Source organism: Pogona vitticeps, chromosome 3, assembly GCF_051106095.1.
Source record: "Pogona vitticeps strain Pit_001003342236 chromosome 3, PviZW2.1, whole genome shotgun sequence".
Lineage (NCBI taxonomy): Eukaryota > Metazoa > Chordata > Lepidosauria > Squamata > Agamidae > Pogona > Pogona vitticeps.
In genome coordinates this window covers 203964964-203985281 of record NC_135785.1, presented here as the reverse complement: position 1 = coordinate 203985281, position 20318 = coordinate 203964964, and the positions used below count along the sequence as shown (strand labels likewise).

General features: G+C 37.5%; 1 protein-coding gene across 2 annotated transcripts in view; it reads left to right on the top strand.

Moving 5' to 3' along the window:
• SON (SON DNA and RNA binding protein) overlaps window positions 1–18996 on the top strand; it is a 35352-nt gene extending 16356 nt beyond the window's left edge. Inside the window, exons 4-12 of one of the 2 annotated variants that reach the window (XM_020796194.3) lie at window positions 18–181; window positions 441–584; window positions 1759–1941; window positions 5131–5241; window positions 6091–6207; window positions 15113–15260; window positions 16004–16072; window positions 16338–16453; window positions 17112–18996. In XM_020796194.3, coding sequence (XP_020651853.3) covers window positions 18–181; window positions 441–584; window positions 1759–1941; window positions 5131–5241; window positions 6091–6207; window positions 15113–15260; window positions 16004–16072; window positions 16338–16453; window positions 17112–17270 — 1211 coding nt within the window. In that variant the 3' untranslated portion in view covers window positions 17271–18996. Of the gene's footprint in view, window positions 1–17; window positions 182–440; window positions 585–1758; window positions 1942–5130; window positions 5242–6090; window positions 6208–11470; window positions 11645–15112; window positions 15261–16003; window positions 16073–16337; window positions 16454–17111 lie in introns of those variants that run through there. The other variant, XM_020796195.3, reaches the window with a different exon arrangement.
• The last annotated feature ends 1322 nt before the right edge of the window (window positions 18997–20318 follow it).

Sequence of the window (20318 nt, the reverse complement as noted above, 5' to 3'; positions counted from 1 at the left end):
TCTTAATATTTTTGTAGACAAGGCACAGCTACTTGAAATAGCCAAAGCGAATGCAGCTGCCATGTGTGCGAAGGCTGGTGTTCCTCTACCACCAAGCCTAATGCCTGTTATAACTCCAGAAAAGAAGGAAGAGAAGGTTACACAAAAGTCAGCAAAAGAGACTATATTAGAACTCACAGAGGTAAGAAGAAAATAAAATTTGCACATGACAATGAAGCAAATATTACTATTTCGAAAAATTACAATAATTGGTGTGTGTGTGTGTGTGCATGTGTTTGCAGAATTTGTCATTTTGAGTGTATACAAATTATTAGCATAATCGAAGGGTTTCTTTTAATCTTTTAATTTTATGCTTCTATTTCCCATAGTAGTAATTGAACACTGTGATATATTTTTATCTGCCCATTGCTTTGCATCATGTGTCAGTGTTTTTTTTTAAGAAATGCAAGAAGATTGCACAAAGCCAAGAAGATGATGTGATTGTGAATAAACCTCATGTGTCTGATGAAGAGGAGGAAGAGCATCCTTTTATTAATCATCCCTTTAAACTCAACGAGCCCAAACCTATTTTTTTCAACTTAACTGTGAGTAATGTACAATTGCAAATTATATGTTAGTTTTCTGGGTTGTTTTATACATTCTTTTACAGAAAATAAATGTGGCCACTGGGAAATGATACTGTTAATGACTGAAAAAAAGATTATGATGAAAACTTAGGAATGCAGAATTTGGAACCACTGAGATTGAAAGGAGTTTTGTAAGTTTGCTTCTTAATAGATTTTACACACTATCTTAAAATCCAGATAATGTGTCTTCTGGAAAGATGATGCATATAATTGTGAAGTAATCAGGTAGAACGTTTTATAAGAAATTATTAAATATCCTCCTAGTTCCATTCTTCCTGACTGAAATGTGGATTTCTACTATCTCAGATCTTAGTTTATATTCCTGTCAATATGTGTCACATTGTAAAGAAAATAATATGTGGAAACAGATTGAAAACCCACGTGCACAAGCCAGCCACACTCCAGTATGCTTTATGCAAAACAACTACTGCTTTTCAATTCAGAAATTAGTAGCCAGAACGTACCATCTAAATAACCATGTAATTTAAATTCCATGGTAATGTGACTACAGCTGACCCTGCAAGAAAATGAGTTTGTAAAGATTCAGAAGAATCATAGAAAGCCAAGAAGTAGGAGCCCAGTAGTTGCCCACCTGTGATTTCTTTCTTCATAATGAAGATAGGTGTGTTCCCCTTCATCATAGCAGACTTTAGGCTATGCTTGTCTAGCTGGATAGCTCAATGTGTTGGACATCTGGTTACAGAGCTAGAAGGTTAGGAGTTTGCGTCACCCCAGAGAAGAAGCAGCTTGTGTAGTCTTGGTCCCAGAATGTCCCCAGAAGAATGGAATGGTAGACTAGTTATGCTTAGAAAATTCTGAAAAGGGTTGTCATAACTTGGAACTTATTTGACAGTACACAGTTATTATAGAGAATGATCAGAAGCATTAAACCTTCAGAATGCTACTTACACTGGTTATACTTTTCCAAAACTTGTTTTGGTACCATAATATAAAACATCCACTCAAGTAATTCTATAGAATTATCAGGAATATCAAATTATAAAACTGTTTAGTTGGATTAGATTTCTTTCAGTTCATTACATGTTTTAGCATGTGCTGGGAATGCACACAGATCATACGTGTACATGATTGCTCATAAAACTAATACTCTTTTTTTTTCTCCTCCATTAAGACTCCAACTATAAAGCCAGCAGCTCCAAAAAATCAGGTTACTTTGACAAAGGAGTTTCCTGTCTCTTCTGGATCTCAACACAGGAAAAAAGAAGCCGATAGTGCATATGGGGAATGGGTTCCTGTTGAGAAGAACAAGGATGAGAAGAAAGACGATGTATTCCCCAACCCAGCCAGTCTGGAGGTAAAATGCAGAAAGATCATGTAGATATTCAGTTGAAAGGTAGCAGGGATTTTGACCCCAAATCTTTGAAAGGCAATCTGTAGGATTTATGTTGCAGAGGCTTGGCTGTAGAGACTTTCTCAGGATTGGTGTTAAATATAGGGGATTCGGACTTAGGTACAACACAGTTATGCTTCACTATGTTTTGAAACCTTTCTCTTTTCAGAAGTGGCTTGCTCAATAATGGCCGCAGCTGCTGGGGGGGGGGTCATCAAAAGGATTTCCACATGAGTAAAAGTTGTCTCCTGAACTGAGTCCTACTTTCATCAATTGAAAGTTGATTTAGTACCTAACCAAATTAAGTTCAAAATAGCTTGAAGTGGTACTTTTCCAGATTATGGGTTTTTAAATGTTTTTTTAATGTCTTTATTGCCAGAAATTCTGGTGCTGGAGTATATTGTTGGTTTTATCTTTAAAAATCCTATGCCTGTTTGATTCTGGGATTGTATCAGTATAAAATGTTTAGAACAATAAAAGTAGCCTGTTGGTCAGGTGGTGAGCTTGCTGCATAATTGAGCTGATTGTTAGTTGATTATTTAAATGATGCTGTTTTCAGTTTGTGTGAATGTTGAACTGTACCATTACAGAAAGTATTATTTCTTTGTGCAGACTTTAATGACTAAAATGTTTAGTACTTGCAAAATATAATTAAGTCAAATAGGTGTGTGCAGGGGCATGCTTAGGGTACTAGGGGTCTTTTAGGTATTAACAAACTACTATTGCCATTATTGTTCAGGTTGAGTAAAACCGGTGGCAATTGGAATCTAACAATATAGTATTTGGGGGACTACAGGTTCTCTAGTCTTATTGTATTTTGTAACAGTTCTGGGATTGGTTATCTTTTGTGGTGAACCCATACAAACACAGTGTACCCGCAATGGAATCCCTGTAAGGTTTCTAGGAAGCATACCTTTTCTTTTGTACTCTATATCTCTGTGATGTACAGTGGTGCCTCGCTTAACGGGCGCTCCACTTAACAACAAAATTGCTTAGCGATGACTTTTTCGGAGCGTTTTTGCGCTTCGTTTAGCGATGGTCCCTATGGGCGATTTTTGCTTAGCGATGGTTGGGACCATGCTTCACATAGCGATTAAATTTTAGGTCCCCTGTTTCGCTTAACAATGGTTTAAACAGCCTCATGTTCGCTGTTTTTTAAGTTAAAGTTTACTGTTTAAAATGTTTGAAATCATAAAGTGCACTTAATAAACCCTTTGTTAACCAAATTTGACTTTATTCTGATTCTTTTTTAATTTGTTGTTGTATTTTTCCCCCCATTGAGATGCACTGAATAGGTTTCAATGCATTTCAATTGGGGAACCGCGTTTCGCTTAGCGATGTTTCCTATGGCGATTTTCGCTTAAGGACGGCAATTCGTTCCTATTGGAATGGATTATCCGGTTTTCAATGCATTTCAGTGGGAAACTGCGTTTCGTTTAGCGATGAAATCGCTTAGCAGCAATTTTTTTCAGAATGAATTAACATTGCTAAGAGAGGTGCCACTGTATTGAATTCCTATGGTCAGGGTTCACTATATTGGAGGCTGCCAATGGTGAATTCTTCCTAGACCCAATGTATGCTGCACCATTCCTTCCCACTGAAACTAGAAGTAGCTGGAAATCTGTTTAGAGCTGTAGGAGAAAAATATTTTTCACTTCTTTAGAGCCAGATACATTGAGAATGTGTGTTTAGTTTAAAAGAACATTTCACTGGTTGAAAAGACAAGTGGAATTATCTTGTGTTTTAATATGTTTGCCTCCAGGGATGATAGCAACTGTTCACTAACAAGAGAGAAAAATAAAGGAGTGCACACTTAAGAAAATAATTCTGATCTTCACTATCTCTGTTCCATCACCATGTCCCCCAGTGAATCAAAAATGCTTTTTGGTACATAAATTCAATCCATTTCTTAGTGATATATTTAAGTATACCCCTGAGTGAATGATGCTGCCAGAAAAATAATCACTTATGGCATTGGTGTCTTCTGGTTCTCTTGCTTCGTTACTGCAAAGTGTGTTAAATATTGGAAAGTGGCTTTATATACAGTGGTGCCTTGACTTATGACCACAGTCTGTTCCAGAAGATGGACGTAACTCAAAATGGTCGTAAGTCGAAGCACCATTTCCAACAGGAATTGCATTGAAATGCAATTAATCTGTTCTGGCCGAAGGGGGAAAAATCACAAAAAAAATCACTGCGAGACTCATTGGAAACGTGATTAATCCCTTCCAGCCGAACTGGGGGGGCGGGGGGGGAAGAAAAGCAATCAGGCGTGCAAGACCCATTAGAAATGCACAGAAAATACATGGAGCAGATCGGAAATGCACAGAGAACAAAGGGGGCAGGTCGGAAATGCAAAGAAAACAAAGGAAAAGTTAAGGGAAGCATGCAGGGCCCATTGGAAATAGGGAACCCCCCCCAAAAGCAACAAAAGCCCCCAAGACACGTTGAAAACGGGGAAAAAAAGCCTAACAACAAACAACCCCCCAAGCCCCATTAGAAATTGGGGGAAAAACCCAAAAAGCAACCAAACCCGCAAAGACCCATAGGAAATGGGGGGGAAAAACAGACCAACAAACTCCCCAAGACCCATTGGAAATGGGAAAAATACTCCAAAAAGCAGCAAAACTCCCCAAGACCCATTGGAAATGGGGGGGGAACCCAAACAAACAAACAAACCCTCCAAGACCCATCACAGCACAGAAACATAAACCCCCCAGCTCAAAACCATGCTGCAGAAACACCCAGAACGGTTTTTAAAAAGCAGAAAACAGCACCTTACCTTACCAGGCAGCCCAAAGCTTCCCTGCAAACACACACACACACTCTCATTCAGAAGCAGAAGGAGGCAGTCCCAAGCCTCCTCCATCTGCACATTCTCTAACTGCTGGGTCGAAAGAGCTACAAAGAAGCAGCCTTGTCGCTACCTACAGTTAGAAATTTGAATTTCCCACCATTTTCCTTTAAATGGAAACTCTGGTCACAAGTAGAAGCAAAATTTTGCAGCCGGAGCTGGTTGTAACTTGAAATGGTTGTAAGTAGGGACGTTCGTAAGTCGAGGCACCACTGTATAGATAAAATATTCTTTTCTAAGATATGCAGTGGCTTAGCATACAGATTTTCAACACTGGTTATGTGTACATTATTTTCCAGCCTGTGGACATCTCATCAGCGCTGAATGAGCGGACAATAGCTCAGAAGAGACTTACAGAAAATACATTTGATCTGGAAGCAATGTGCTTGTTAAATCGTGCACAGGAACGGGCAAGTAACAGTTTCTTTTCAGTCTTCTTAATGTGTCTTGAAATCCATATGAAAGCTGAAGCACAGTTATCATATTTTTCTGTGTATAAAATGACACTTTTTCCTTAAATAATTTGAGAAAAAATTGAGGGTCATTTTATACACGGAAGGCAGCTCTTTACTGCAGCCTTTTGCGAAGGCACAGGGCTTAGCAAAAAGGAAGGGGAGTCGTTGCTCCCTTCCTTTTTGCTAAGCACCCTGCCTTCTCAAAAGGCAAGGAAAAGGCACGGGGCTTAGCAGAAACGGAGCCCTTTTATCCCTGTTTTTTCTAATTTGGGGCTAGAAAGGGGGGATGTCATCTTATACACTGGGTCATCTTATAAACAGAAAAATACGGTATTTCTGAAATTTTTATGTTACATATATTTCAAATAGTTGGGGAAAGAAGATGGTTAGAGATAATTAGTTTTCATAATGAAACTGTAGATTTTTTAAAAAATAAGAATGCCACAATGACATTTTTGAAAGTAAGCTTGAATAAACAGCTTTTCTGGCTTAAAATAGCTTATGAAGAAATTTGTGTCTATTTTTAAGAAACAGTAAAACTTCATCCATCTTTGGAAAATGTGTTTTTAGAGATCTAAGGATTTGGGTGGTCATTTTGTTGTGAAGAGATAATAGTCCTCTTACCCTCTTCCCAAATTAAATGATGTTAATAGTGGAGATAGAGGTAGCTAATGAGAACTCTCTTAGAATGTGTAGGTAAAAGATTTTGAAATATATATATAACAAGGATGTGATTTTATATGCTTTCCTAAAATGTGAGGACTTACTAACTCAGCATACTGTTGTTCTCATTTATGATTGCAGATTGATGCCTGGGCTGAGCTGAATTCCATACCAGGCCATTTTACTGGAAGTACTGGAGCGCAAGTCTTATCTTCAGAACAGTTGTCCAACAGCGGGCCCCAAGCATGGGTCAAAAAGGTAGATGATATTCAGACAGATGAATCCAAATGTCCTGCATTAAATTCTTTTGAAATCTCTGGAAGAAGTGATAGTGACACACTTAGGACACCAGTAGCCTCCTAAAATTCATTCAGAAAATAAACTGAGTTAATTTATCTTTATATTTTGTCAAGATGTGTTTGCACTCTTGCTTTGGAATCTATATTTGCTGTGCCTGATTAGCTCTGTTGTCTATATTGGTTTGGTAGGTTAATTGCAGAAGATTGGAGAATGATCAATGCTCACTTGTTTGAAAAGAGTTGTTTTAAATTGCTCCCACAATTACAGTACTGTTATCTTGTATTAAAGTAGTCCTGAAATATGGGTACAGTTGAGTATAGCAGCTCTGTTACTAAACAAGCCAGAATGTAGGGTGATCCCTGCTGTCAGTTATGGGAGTTCAGTCAAATGTTGACAGGGCTGTAAAAATCTACTTGCCAGTTTCTGATAAAACTTAAGACATGAGAAACAAGATGACTCTATCTCTGTAGTTCTGCATTGTTTGCATTTTAACACCTTTTCACAGTAAAAATGGGCTGGGACTACCTGAAATCCTCATCCTGTCTGCTCTAGTAGCACATCTGAAAGGACTGAATTTCTCCTGCTTAAGCTCTTAAGAGGGGAGGCTTTATTCTAGAATTTCCTGAATTGTGGGCTAGCATAACGGGAAAGTATGTTTTTCTCGTTAGTCATAATGGAAGAGAATAATTGGCTTGTTGGATGAAGGATAATTTTAAATGAGAGAGTCTGATTGACCTGAGTGTCTTATGTAAGTGGGGTGAGGAATGGTTAGCTCCTCGGCAGGAGCCAGCAACGTGAGTACCTGTCAAGCAGGATTATATAAGATGATGAGGTGGAGGTAGACAACAGTCAACTATGTGTCAGGTATGACTTGATCAGTTAAGGGCAGACACAAAAACCAAAGTGAACAGTGTTTGGATGCTTTGGTTATGGCTGAGAATGAAACTCAAGCCAAGCCCTGATGTGTTTTCAGAACTTGTGGTACCTTGGGTGACTTGGGAGGAAACCTAGAGGTGCGCCAGAATTGTCATAATGCAGTCAGATTGGAGGGTCGAATATAGTGAAAGCTGTACAGAGTGAGATTGTATATATTGCAAGTATATTTTTACAGCCTTGAGCAATGATTGTTCATCTCAGATTTGCCAGTCAGAATTAGTTTTCCCACCTTAAAATAGTTTTTCTATTATGCAACACTGTCTTGGACCTAATTGATTTGAAAAGTGGCTTGTGATTGAGTTATTGTAAGCACCTAGATACAGTAACCAGAGAGTTTTTAAACTGCTTTGTTGATAAAATGTATTATATACTTTTATACTTTTGTAATTAAATCATATAGCAAATCCTGTAAATATATTACTATCTGTAAATACTACCTACTGCGTTTTCTTTGTGGAAATAAAAAGTGGGACCAGTGGAAACCATTGGGAGTTCTGGACTGACAGCAGCCATTTTAACAAGGTTTTGCTGAAGTTTACATAAGCTATGTTTGTCTTTCATCACCCATATACAGTTCACAAAAGAGACCATAGTTACTATAATTTAATTGGCAGGATCTGTAAGATGTCTGCCAATTTAAAACAATGGTTTGTGAATCATGACATCCTAAGAAGAGTTTAAAATGACTCCTTGAAGCAAGAAGCTTGTGATTTGTATAGGTCAGGGATGTTCTAACAATTTTAATCGCAGTCACTTGATTTGTCTTCCACAGCTGCTTCAGATTAGAGTAGACTGGCTGTGTACTGATACAGTGGCCATTATTCAGAGATAGACCACTGAGATCACCTTGATATATTTAGTGCAAGGTGTATATGATGGTAGAAAGCAATAATATTGTTGAAGATTCTCAAAACACAATGAATTGCCTCTTGCTTTTTGTAAGCCAGTATTCTAATCAGGTCTGTAGAAGTCTAATGATCTTCTGCAGTTTAAAGCCCCTTCATAAAACCACAAACGTGTCAGTGGATCTCCTGTACTGTTCTTAATTTTCTAAGCTATGGATGCATCTTGGCTCTGTATTCATCAGCACTCTTGATTTGAGGAGGATGGAGGGGAATTGGAGCATAATTTTATTAAGATTAGGTAGAATTTTGCTTAGGAATTTTTTTCATAATGACTGTTGCATGTGAGCATAGGTGGATGTGGCAAGACACTTTCATTTTCATTTCCATCCAGTGTGTTTTCTTCAGTTTGTATCCAGTAGTTTGTACCATTTTAGATACCAAAGAATTGATGGGTAGGAAAAGAGTCTGCCTATGGGGCTGGACTGTTACATCCTTTGGCCGTCATTGGCATAATCTGTTTTCATATGCTTTCCCAAGTTCACAATGCTTTTGCATATTGTTCATGTGAGCTTAACAAAAGATAACTACTGTATAGGGGCCCTTTCCATGTAAAGTTTCCCCCCTCTGTTACTAGAAGAACATAGGTAACTTGAAAGTAGACATGTATTACCAGAAGATATGTACTTCTTTCCCAATCAACACTGTCTGAGAGAGGCAAAAAAGATGGCTGTGGGACAGAAAACTTAATAGGTCATGTTGTGTTTTACAGCTTAGAATGCCTGAATGAAAAGGCTTCTGTGCAGTAACTTATAGTTTAATTGATTTATAGTTTAATTGATTTAGTGTATGCCACTAGGTTTTCTTCCTCGGGAAGAAATCCCATTGAACTTAGTAGAATTTCCTTCCTGATAAATCATATATGGTAATTTGGCTGTTAATTTATTTGCAGATGAAACCACAAGAAAATCAAATACATTCACCATTATTCAAAATAATAAAAATTCTCTGTTCATTGTGGGACAGAATTTGGGGTGCCTCTGAAATTTACAGATATTTAACTGCTTAGGCGCTGGGTAAATTAATTATGGAATGTAAGAGTCAGATTGGTAATTTTGTTTAAGAAATGAAGTGTTACATTGCCATTATAAAACATTTTGACTAGTTGAGATAGAGCATAATGAAATTCATTTTAAAATTAACTAAAAGGACATGCTTGTTAATATGCTTCATATTATAAAATACAGTTTTAAAAAACAGTGGTAGCTTATGTTTGGCTTTGGTTTTTTTTTTCCTAATTTGAGTTTTAGTAAAACAAATTACCGTAAGTTTTTGGACATTAAGTTGTTGAACACAAGACATAACAGGTCAAGTCTAAAATGATTTCTTTGTATTATCATAAATGATGTAATCAGTTCACTGATGGAAAAAATATTAAAATCGTCACAGTATGTATGCAACACATTTTTTCTTCATTTTAAGCTTATTTTCTTAATGGTTCTAATAAGTGAAGAATTACCAGAAGCTTTTTGGAAGGAAGCATGTAAAATGTTTAAATGTGGATTCAGAAATGGGAAAGAGAAACTCTATGTGGCCATTGTGGTAGGTCTGTTTCTCAAATAATAGCTCATTGTTCCACATGGCTGCTGGAGCTACTTCCTAGCAAAGGTATTCAGGTCCCAGCAACTTTAGTTGTGTGTTTCGGCTATATAATACATAGATTTTTCCAATAGTGCCGTTTATATTTGATTGTCAGACTTAATTTTCCAACACTTACACATATTTTTTCTTTGTGTGTTCCTTGTATAGTAGCATATTTGCAGATAAGGTCATAATGCATTATTGATAAAAAAGAGAGAGAGAGGGCTTGGGTGCTTTATCAGCAGGCAGTTAATATTACTTTGTTTACATCTTGCCTATCAAGATAAAAGAAATAAAATATTTTATGAGGAAAACCATTTTCTAGATTAGGTTTAGAGCAGGGGAGAGTTGTCCAACATTTATGGAAGGGAAAGAGTATTCGTTCAACAGATCCAGCATGATCCCTTGGTAGATGAATAGGTACTTAAGGGTATGCGTTTCCTGGCCATTCTGAATGCTGAACTTTACTGAAGCTTCCCTTGTCCCAGTACTGTGTCCCCCTTTAGGACCTAGATTTCTTCTGGAGTGCCTGACTGCGCTGATCTTGTTTGATTGCAACAGTGAACAGGAATCCTGCTGCTGAGTATCTACATGAAAAGTTTATAGGAGAATGGGTAATGCTGTATTGGTGTTGAAATATAATAATGCTCTTCCCTTCAGCAATCAGTGACTACCAGTGTTAATGTCTCCTGAGAGCAATGCAAGATCCTCCAGCAAAGTGTAAGCATTTCCTGCAACAAAGAAGGGAACTAGAGAGGAGGCAGACATTTTCATGTCCCTTTAGAAGCTGGAATGATGTTTAGGCTTCAAGTTTGGTAATGATTATAAGACTGTTGTGTCTCACAACGGTTCTCTGCTATATCAGTTCTAAGTAATCGTAAACATACTGGCGAGTTCCTTTTTATTGTATAAGCAGCTGAGGATAAATTTGTGATTTTTACCTGGAGGTGAAATATCCATAGCTGAAGAAAATGTCTGCTTTTTATGGTTAATAGGTAGGATTGTTCTATGTATATCTACACATGCACCTTCACAAACACAGTGTCTGCCGCTTGATATCCTGAAAGGTACTGCTGTTTTAGGAAGATGTGTTTGCTTTTGTGCCTGCAGAAGGCAGCTTGGGTAAATAGGATACATCTGCTCTGAAAACACAGATAGCAGGTACAGGTTTTATTGATAAAGAAGGACTTCCTTGCCATTTGCAACTCCCAGTTCCTACACTAAGAATAGGTTACTCTTCCTGTTCTTGCCTTAGTAGCTGTGTTTCTGTAATGTCAGCATCCTGCATCTTTGAAACATAAAATGTTATCAAAAATAAATTATTTTGAACATAGAATGTGGTTTTCTGCGATGTTTATCTTTTTACCTTCTTTCTGCAAAGACACCTAAGGCAGCATACAACCACAGTAACCACCAACACTGATAACAAATTTAGCTGTATTGCCCACTTTTGCTGTTTCCTCTATCCATCTCTGTGCCTTCTCTTAATGTGCTTGGTGACTTCTGAGGCTCTGTTGCCTCACAGGTACAAGTATAGAAAGAAGGTGAATTTTGGCTTTGCTCTTCTCATAGTTGCCCACTATACTACCAAACCTATGTCCATTTAGACGAGAAACACATGAAGATGACTAGAATAGAAAGACTCTTCACTCCTGAATACAATAAAAAATTGGGACTATATATCAGAAGCACTTAAAATGCTAGAATAGGTAAAGTTTCATTTCTAATACAATTACAAGTGTTGACAATTCAGTGGCAGACATGGTCTGCTCACTGTAGCCCATTCTGTGTTTTTCTTATAGGTATTCACCTTTTCACCCAGGATTGGGTATTCTTCAAGTTCCTATTTGTGTGAGCTTTTCTTGGCACTGAGTGAATCTGGTAATTTGTAACTTTTTACCTCTTTGGTTTCTAACGCTTCCTGTGCCAGTCTGTATCTCATTCACTGGGCTTCCATATTTTGTGTGTTGCTATCGGCTTCCTCCTCAGGAAGTTCTTAGGTGCTTATTGTTAGGTTTCATTTCCTTGTCCTGTAAACCAGTGGTCTCCAACCTTGGGCCTCCAGATGTTCTTGGACTACAACTCCCAGAAGCCTACACCACCACCTCTTCTGGCCAGGATTTCTGGGAGTTGAAGTCCAAGAACATCTGGAGGCCCAAGGTTGAGGACCACTGCTGTAAACTGAACAATTCACTCTTGACACCATAAAAAGGAAATACTCTAGCTCAATTTAGTGGCATCACACCTACAATTCTAGTAGTCTTATCTGATACTGACAGATTTGAGTATTCACAGATAAGGAACTGCCACTGAAGCAAGATGATGGCTGAAATCTTGTTGCTTAGTATAGCAAGTAGTACTAGAGTAGGGCCATTGAATTACTGGAAATTTGGTGAGTCAATGCCTCTAAGTTCTATTGATTCAAATAGACCTATTCTAGTTGTGACTTGCTATGCTAAATAAGTCACATCTAGAGTAGGCCCATTTGAATCAATGGAAGTTATAGAGGATTAGACTTACCAAATTCCCAGTGATTCAGTGGGTTTACTCTATAGCAACTTACTACAATTCTGTTATTTCTCTCTCTTGATACATTAAAGATTATTTTCCCCATTATACTTTGCTGTTAAATTGTATTCAGTTCTTAGGCAATTTTATCCATTCATAAGCTGGCTGGAGAGCTAAGTGAGATAGATATCTGGCTGTGGAGCCAGAGGTTGGGAGTTTGATTGCCCTCCAGGGAGAAGAGCCAGCTTGTGTGGCCTTAGGCAAGCAGTACAGTCCCAGGATGCCCCTGGAAGAAGGGGCATCCTTGGAGTGTTTTTTACCTATGAAACCCTGGAACATCCCCTCCCCCCAGAATTAAACATTGGCTTTCCTTACAGTTTCTTAGTTCAGTGGTACCTAATACTCCTGTTTTCTACCTCTCAAATTATACCATACAGCAGTAAGACTTTGGCTTCAATTTGTTAGGTGCACAGTGAAACTGAAATGTCTTTTTTGTAGTCATATTGTGAGTTACTTCTTAAGGGACATTTAATTTTGTAACATGAAATACCTATTCATTTTTCAAATAATGTTTGCCAAGGATTTTAAATGAGTTGTAAACATTACACTTCCATATAAACTTGACAGTGTGGTTTAATTCTGAATTACCTCTGTATTAGTACTTTAGTTGTCCTGATTTACAGAATCCTTCCAGCTACATTAGTAAAGATGAATTCTTTATTTTTACTTGTTACTGCTGTAAGTAAAGTGCTCTTAAGTTGTTTGAGGTCCTATGACTGGTAACTGGTGAATAAAAACAACTTTGTTCTGCTGCACAGAACAAGGATTTGTGAGGTACAATCCAAAGAAAGTGAGGCATATTGAAGTTCCACAAAAATCAGTAGCATTTCATTGCACAGTTAAGTACATAATGCAATTCTATACATACTGACTCAAAAATAAATCCCATTGAGTTTAGTGGGACTTACCCACAGGGCAAATGCATATAGGATTGTAAGTTATGGTGTTCATGTGGCTATATGACTTTTTGGGATTAATTATAAAAACTGTGCAACTGTAATTAAGCCATTAACTGCTATGATTGACCCATCAAGCCAGTTAGGAATAGGGATGCCATAATTACAGAGGTATTCTTCGGAGTTGCACCATGCTTCAAAATCATTTGAGCATCCTATATCTTTATTAGGCTTCAGCTTCAGTGTTTTATTGAAGTTTAAAATATATGTCCCACCTTTCTAGAGAAAAAAACCCACTCAAGATTGGGTGCTTCAGATTTTCAAATCTGAAAAAGATTCTTCTTATTCTGCCAAATAATTTTGGAAAGTATATGGGAAATTTTTCAGCCTTCAGAAGACCTTGTCAAAAAAAGTGGTCTGTGTCGTCTTTGTGAACTGGATCCACAGTGGTGATGAAACAGGCATTGTTGATCAACATTCTATCATTGCAAAGCAGGTACAAAAGAGGAGTCGGAGCCCTGGGTGACATTGACTGGGGTTTGTATCATTCTCTGCATGGTTCTCCTTTTCTAATGAGAGCTCCCTGGAAAGGAGAGGGGAGGATGAAAATGGAAGTAAGTAAAAGCCATTCCTAGGTGTATCAACTCAAAGCAGTTGGTAACTGGCAACAGCTAATATTTCTTTGTATACACAAACTGCATGGCTTGCACCAGTCCAAATGTTTGAGAGATGTTAACGTTTGCCCTAGATTAGGCATTCCTTATGGCAGAGCAGCTTTTGCCATGTAATGTCCGAAAGTGTGATTTTCGGGCACTTGTTTAATTCTACTGTGGGAAGTTGTTTTACATATGTTGGAACTTAGTGTGGTTCCTTAGCACCAGGAAATGGGGGGATTCGTATTATAATGGGTATGTGTGTCTTGATTTTCTGTGATAAAGAGAAATCCTATTTTACAAATGACTGTACACTATTTGCTTCCACAATCTGTTTTAGTAAATAAAAACGAACAGGCTGAAAGCAAAAAAACAAAACAGAAAACAAAAAACTCTTGATGTCTAGATTGATTCCAGATAGTTAAAGATTTGTACCTTATAAAAGAGAACACAAGAATAATTTATTGTGCTAATACTGCTCTGTATATTCTTAGTACAAGCAGTTGGTTGCATTGGGTCATTGGGTGGGGCAGAAAAGAGAGATGATAGTTCACAGAATAGCCTGTGAACTTTCACCCCTCTATATGGAAACTTGTTTCAGGGCCAAATCTGACTTGTAGCTGCCTTCTTGCCACGGTCAATGCCAGCCCTACTATTCGCAACACTGCGGCCATCGAGGCCTAGGTACGTAAAAGTTTAAGGCGTTTTTATAGCACTTTAAAGCAGAGAGAATGTTTTGAAATGTTTGTTTGTTAATCTTAACAATATTTAGTAGAATGACTTTTGCGACTACATTTGGTTGTCACATGTTGCTGTTGAACTGTGTGGCTAAGTCCTTTTTTGCCTTTCAAGGAAATGTTTGTATTGTGCACGGGGGTTTTCTGTGGGGAAATGAGTACAGTTTAATAAAGTGAGGGAAATGGTTTTTAAATGAAAAAAAATATTTTCTGAAATTTCTATTTGTAAATGTTTGTGTTTTGTTCAATAACCAGGTAAATTTGGCACAAATATTGCCAGGTAGCTACTGAATAACTGCCTCTGTACACAAAATGACGAGATACATTGAAACCATAGTAGTAAATGTGAACTGATTTTTATGTATGTAACATCTATATTTAGAATTTGGGATTAAAACATTTAATTTTTGAAAAGTTTCTAGATTGAGATACAACATATATCCAACTTGAAATCTGACTTAAATTATAAAGAAAATAAACCCACTGATTTCAATCGGTTGCTTTAAAAAGAAACTTTAGAAAAGGCTTCATTTATCTTAAGAAAGCACTAAATGGAGGGTTCTTTTTTTTTACTTTTTCTCTTTGGATAGGATCAATTTCTCAGAGCTGCCCCTGTAAGGGGAGGAATGGGAGCCCAACTCATGAGAAAGATGGGATGGAGAGAAGGGGAAGGCTTGGGAAAGAACAAAGAAGGAAACAAGGAGCCTATTCTAGTTGACTTCAAAACTGATCGGAAGGGTGAGTCTTTCACTGACAATTTAGCTCCAGTCCATCAGTCAAATGGAGGAAATGGTTATTCAATAAAGATTGCTGTTCAGGATGGAAATCCTGCTTGAGCCAGAAGCATTTTTGAGGAAGTGAAAACTATATTAAAAACATTCATATCAGATACTGTTGAGCTTAGGGATTTGCAAAACACAGGTTTGCAGCCCATAACTATATTACTACAATGTATCTCTAGGTACTTTGATATTGTAAAATCTCTGCCTGAGATCTGAAGTGCTCTTTGGGGGCTGCCTGTGTGTGTTGTTTCTATTTATGCATGGTGTGATTATCAGTGTTGCTACTTTTAACCAACATTTTTGCTGCTTGGAAAGTTCCCCTGGTCTTCAAGAGCAGCTGTACAGATCATATGAATAGGGTGGGTTGGCAGCCTTAAAAACTCCAGTGCATGGATAGTTTTTAGAAGTACACCTCTCAGTTGTCAGGACAAAGTGTTAGTAAGCAGGCACAGACAAGAAAGCAATTAACTACAGCATTATTATAAGGTGCTGTGTGGACAGCCTTTGATAATGATGCAGAAAATTCAGCTAGTGCCAGAGTTTGGCTGTACAAGTCATATTTGGGGCTGAAAAACTTATCCATTTATTATCACAGAGATATTGTAGTGTCCAATATACATGATAGAGGAGGATGTGAAGAGCATATAAAAGAGATTCAAAACAACACAAAATGTATGTATTTTTGTTTGGTTTTTTTAGGCTTGGTTGCAGTTGGAGAAAAGACACAGAAGAGACATGGACCTTTCAGTGCAGTAAAAGATCTTTCAGGTGAGACTTCTGCATTTACAGAGAGTGGCTATAGTTCAACACTTCATATGTAGAAGCTCCCAGGTTGAATACCTGACATTAAAGGATCAGATGGCCTCCAGCAGGAGAGACCTTGACCTATGATCCTAGTGAGCTACTTCTAAGTACACAGTATTGGGTTAGATGGACAAAAAGTCTGACCCTGGCATAAGCTTCCTGTATGTCTGAATTCTAGTAACTGTGGCCTTGTGATATTACTAGTAAAACAAACTTTGTTATTCTTAAGGCAAACATCCAGTTTCAGCTTTGCTAGAAGTCTGTAATAAAAGAAGATGGTCACCCCCTGTATTTGTACTGGTGAATGATAATCGGCCTGAATATCGCAAACATTTCCTTTTTAAGGTAAGTTAGAATTTTCACATAACACTGCCAGTTATGTTAAAATTTGTGCTGATAGTCTGTGTTGGCACCAACCTAATTGTAGTATACATTGAAACACTGTGATTTGGAATCTTAAGATGTTGCTGTTTTCACAGAAGGTACTTTCACTAATGAAAGGAAAGTAGCCTTCATCAAAGTTAACCCTTATGGATACACATATATTTTAAAAATAGCTGATGGGAAGGACCATTGGCCTTGTTAGATACTTATGGAAACAAAGAAAAAGATCTGATGGTTCCCTTCCTCAGTTAGGGCTCTTTATGTTGATGGACAAAGACCATCTATTGGGCAAAAGTTATTTTGTTGGAGGGAAAGAACTTTAGAGCCCACGTGAAGAAAGCATAATGCTTCAGAGCTATTTTTACTCGGTGCTCTTTTTAATTTTCAGTTGACCACAGCTTGTGTATGATCAGTCAAGCTGGCAGTTTTTTTCCCCAGTGGAGGGACTTTAGCTTATAGATATTTGGACAAAATATAAGGCAGCATTCTCTTGAATATACATTAATGGTGTAGATTGATAAGCAGGAAATGAATGGGTGCAGCTTCAGGTTTTGGTTTTTAATGAAGTGGAAGTCTAGTGAAATTAAAATTGAGAATCAATTGTTTTGTTTTTCAATAGGTGATGGTCAATGGAGTTGAATATAAGCCAAGCTTTGTCAGTCCTAATAAGAAGCATGCTAAAGCTACAGCAGCTACTGTGGCTCTCCAAGCTTTGGGATTAGTACCAAAGGACCTCTTGGCTAATGCCACCAACTTTAGGAGTGCCTCACACAACTAAACTATTGTTTTTATATTAATATGTCAGATGTTTTTATTCTGCACAAAGAACATTTCTCTGATTTTGTAAATACATAAACTCCTCACTGTAAAAACTGTACAGGCACTGTCAGGCTTTTCTTTTTGTATACGGAAAATGTATTTAAATCATTTAGTTTTGGTATGTATATTATTGATGTTAGTGATGTCATTGTTTCTTAAATTACTAAAAAATCAACACATGAATATGAAAGTATCCATACTTTCTTTGAAAATACAAATCTTACCTTCCCTATGAAATATAAAGTACAACTGTTTTGTACAATGATGCAGTTTCCATAGTTCAGTAAAGTTTATTATAATCAGCAAAGATGCATAGACTGATTCCACAGCAGCTGGCAATGAAATTAGACATGTGTCAGGCCCTGCTTTATTTGCAAAGAGAAAATTGGCAGGTTTGCTGGATGATGCTAATGTTGCTGTTTCCTTTGGGGGAAAGATCTGTACTAAAATGAGAACCCAGCATATCCAGCAACAGAACTGACTACAATTGCAATATAATCTGCCTGCATGTTTTGGTATAAGGAACATGACATTGTAATTTTCTGTCTCAAACACAATGCCTGATGTTGATTGTATACATTCAGATGTTCAGCCTATAACTGGATGGGATGTAGAATGATGCTAATGTTGTACACAGTGTGGTCAATAAAGCAGCACAAGTTCATTCTTATTTACTGACCAATTAATAGTTCATTACGATTCAATGAATTTCTCATTAGAAAGGGTTCCTTGTAGTGAATAGGTTTCCTATTATAATTTATCTTAAAGCTGCTTATCAACCTTGTATGTGCTTTATTATTTATCATAACAGAACTCTTCAGTAATTTAAAATACTAACAAGTAACCCAGGTTACTCAAGTATTCAGATGCAGCGCTGAAGATAATGGAGAACTTTAGGTACTACTGCAGTAAGTAGTTCCCACTAGTGTAAAGTCATGGTATTTCAAAGGGGGCATTTCGTGATTAAAGTATTAACTGTACTCAGCATTCAAGTTTTCTGTGGTATTGGCTAAAACTTAATTCACCTGTTTTTAACTATTGCATCCTGCAGTTTCATAAAAGTTCTACTTACGCTGGTATTAGAGTTCTAGAGTGGAAGCAGCAACTAACTCATCTACCTTCTATACCAAAATGGAACAATAAATGGGCAAAACTGAGTAGTACTGTACTTCTGCTAGTAATTTGGTTGGTACCTCCATTAGTATTTTCTCACTATGGGCAAATAAATCATAAAGGCACTTTATTCCAAATGTTAATTGCATGCATTGAATACAAGGTAAGATTCATAATAATCCTTGTACAAAGTGTGCCTTGCTTATTTGATGCTTCATGTTGCTGTTGTACAGAACAATTTCCCAGTGACATCTTTTGTTTACCACTTCTCACAAACCTAACAAAAGGAAAGAAGCATGAAGCTGTATAGCTGCTTTGGCTTGCTTTTATACTTGGACATACAGAACAACAGTGGTTGTCTTTATTTCTTGTATGTACCCTTACTAGAGAAGTTAATAGTACTGTGATGACAAAGGCAGGAATGGTAGAAAGATAATCAAGAAGTTCCCCCCTTCCCCTTTTTGTTGTGATGATGAGTTTACTACAATTTTTGTTTTGGCATCCTGATATCAACTCTTTTTGAAGTTGTAATATTTCTATGGTGATTTGAATAAAGTCTTCTAACATGTAAATACATTCATGGTGTATACTCCAGAAAAGCAACTTAAAAGTAATTTTAACTTCAGGATATAGAATTATCAATGTAGTGAAATGGTTGGGAGAGTACTACCAACTTCATTCACAGGTACGGTAACTAGTTTTGCAAAATATGAAAATATATGTAGCATCAGTAAATATGCTGCATAGAATTTCTTTGGTGTTCACTATGAAAACTCATTTTGACAAACAGTAAAAAACAAACACAAAAACTCTACTTCAGCCAGTCCATCATTATTGCTCCAACAGAAACACATGCCAAGGACATTGCCCTCTTGCATTCACATGGGTAGAAGTCTTGACTGTTATACGTAAAATAGGTTAACTATTTGTGGCAGACATGTTTACATTTTTGTTATTGTGAATATAGAAACACTGCCTTAGTGTTTAAACCCAAACACACAGGAGTGCTATACAAATGGCTTCAATTGTTTGTTCATACACACACCCACTGGTGCCCCGCATAGCGACGATAATCCGTTCCAGATAAAATGTCGCTATCCGGATTTGTCGCTATGGGGGGGGAACCCATAGGAACGCAATAAAACACGTTTAATACGTTCCTATTGAGGAAAAACTCACCGCTATGCGGGGAATCCTCCATCCAGCCGCCATTTTCGCTGCCCAGTAAACGAGGGCAGGGCGCGAAAACGCTGTGGGCGGCCATTTTCTGCACCCAGCGGCCATCTTGGAACCACCGATCAGCTGTTTTCTAAACATCGCAATGCAAAGATCGGTAAGCAAAATGCTTACTGATCATCGCAATGCGATGTTTTGCCACTTAAAACATCGCAATGCGATCGCATTAGCGATTGCAAAAAATGCATCGTCATGTGGATTCGTCATTAAACGGTGTGCTCGTTAAGCTAGGCACCACTGTACACACACACACACACAAACAATTGTGATTGTGGATATATATCACTATAGCTCTCACTGATTTACGCACTACTTTACATTTTAACTTTCATGTTTGATTTAAATGTTTGCAAATAGTTGTTTGTCTGAATATGCTGAATATCTATATTTTAAAGGACTGACAGCAGACTAACTATGCCGCCCAGAGTAGACTTTTGGTCTAGGTGGGCGTGGTAGAAGTCTATTAAAATGAATAAAGTAGCTACAGTATTACTTATTGATCAGATTGAGAAGTGGGGTGGGGAATGAACATAAGGTATGGTAGCCTAAGCCATTTTATTTGGAAGCACTGCACACTCTTATGTACCTTTGTCATGCCCTTTCCTTTTGGTTTTATTCCCTTTCCTCTCCTTTTTCTTTTTCTCATTTCACTCCCTTT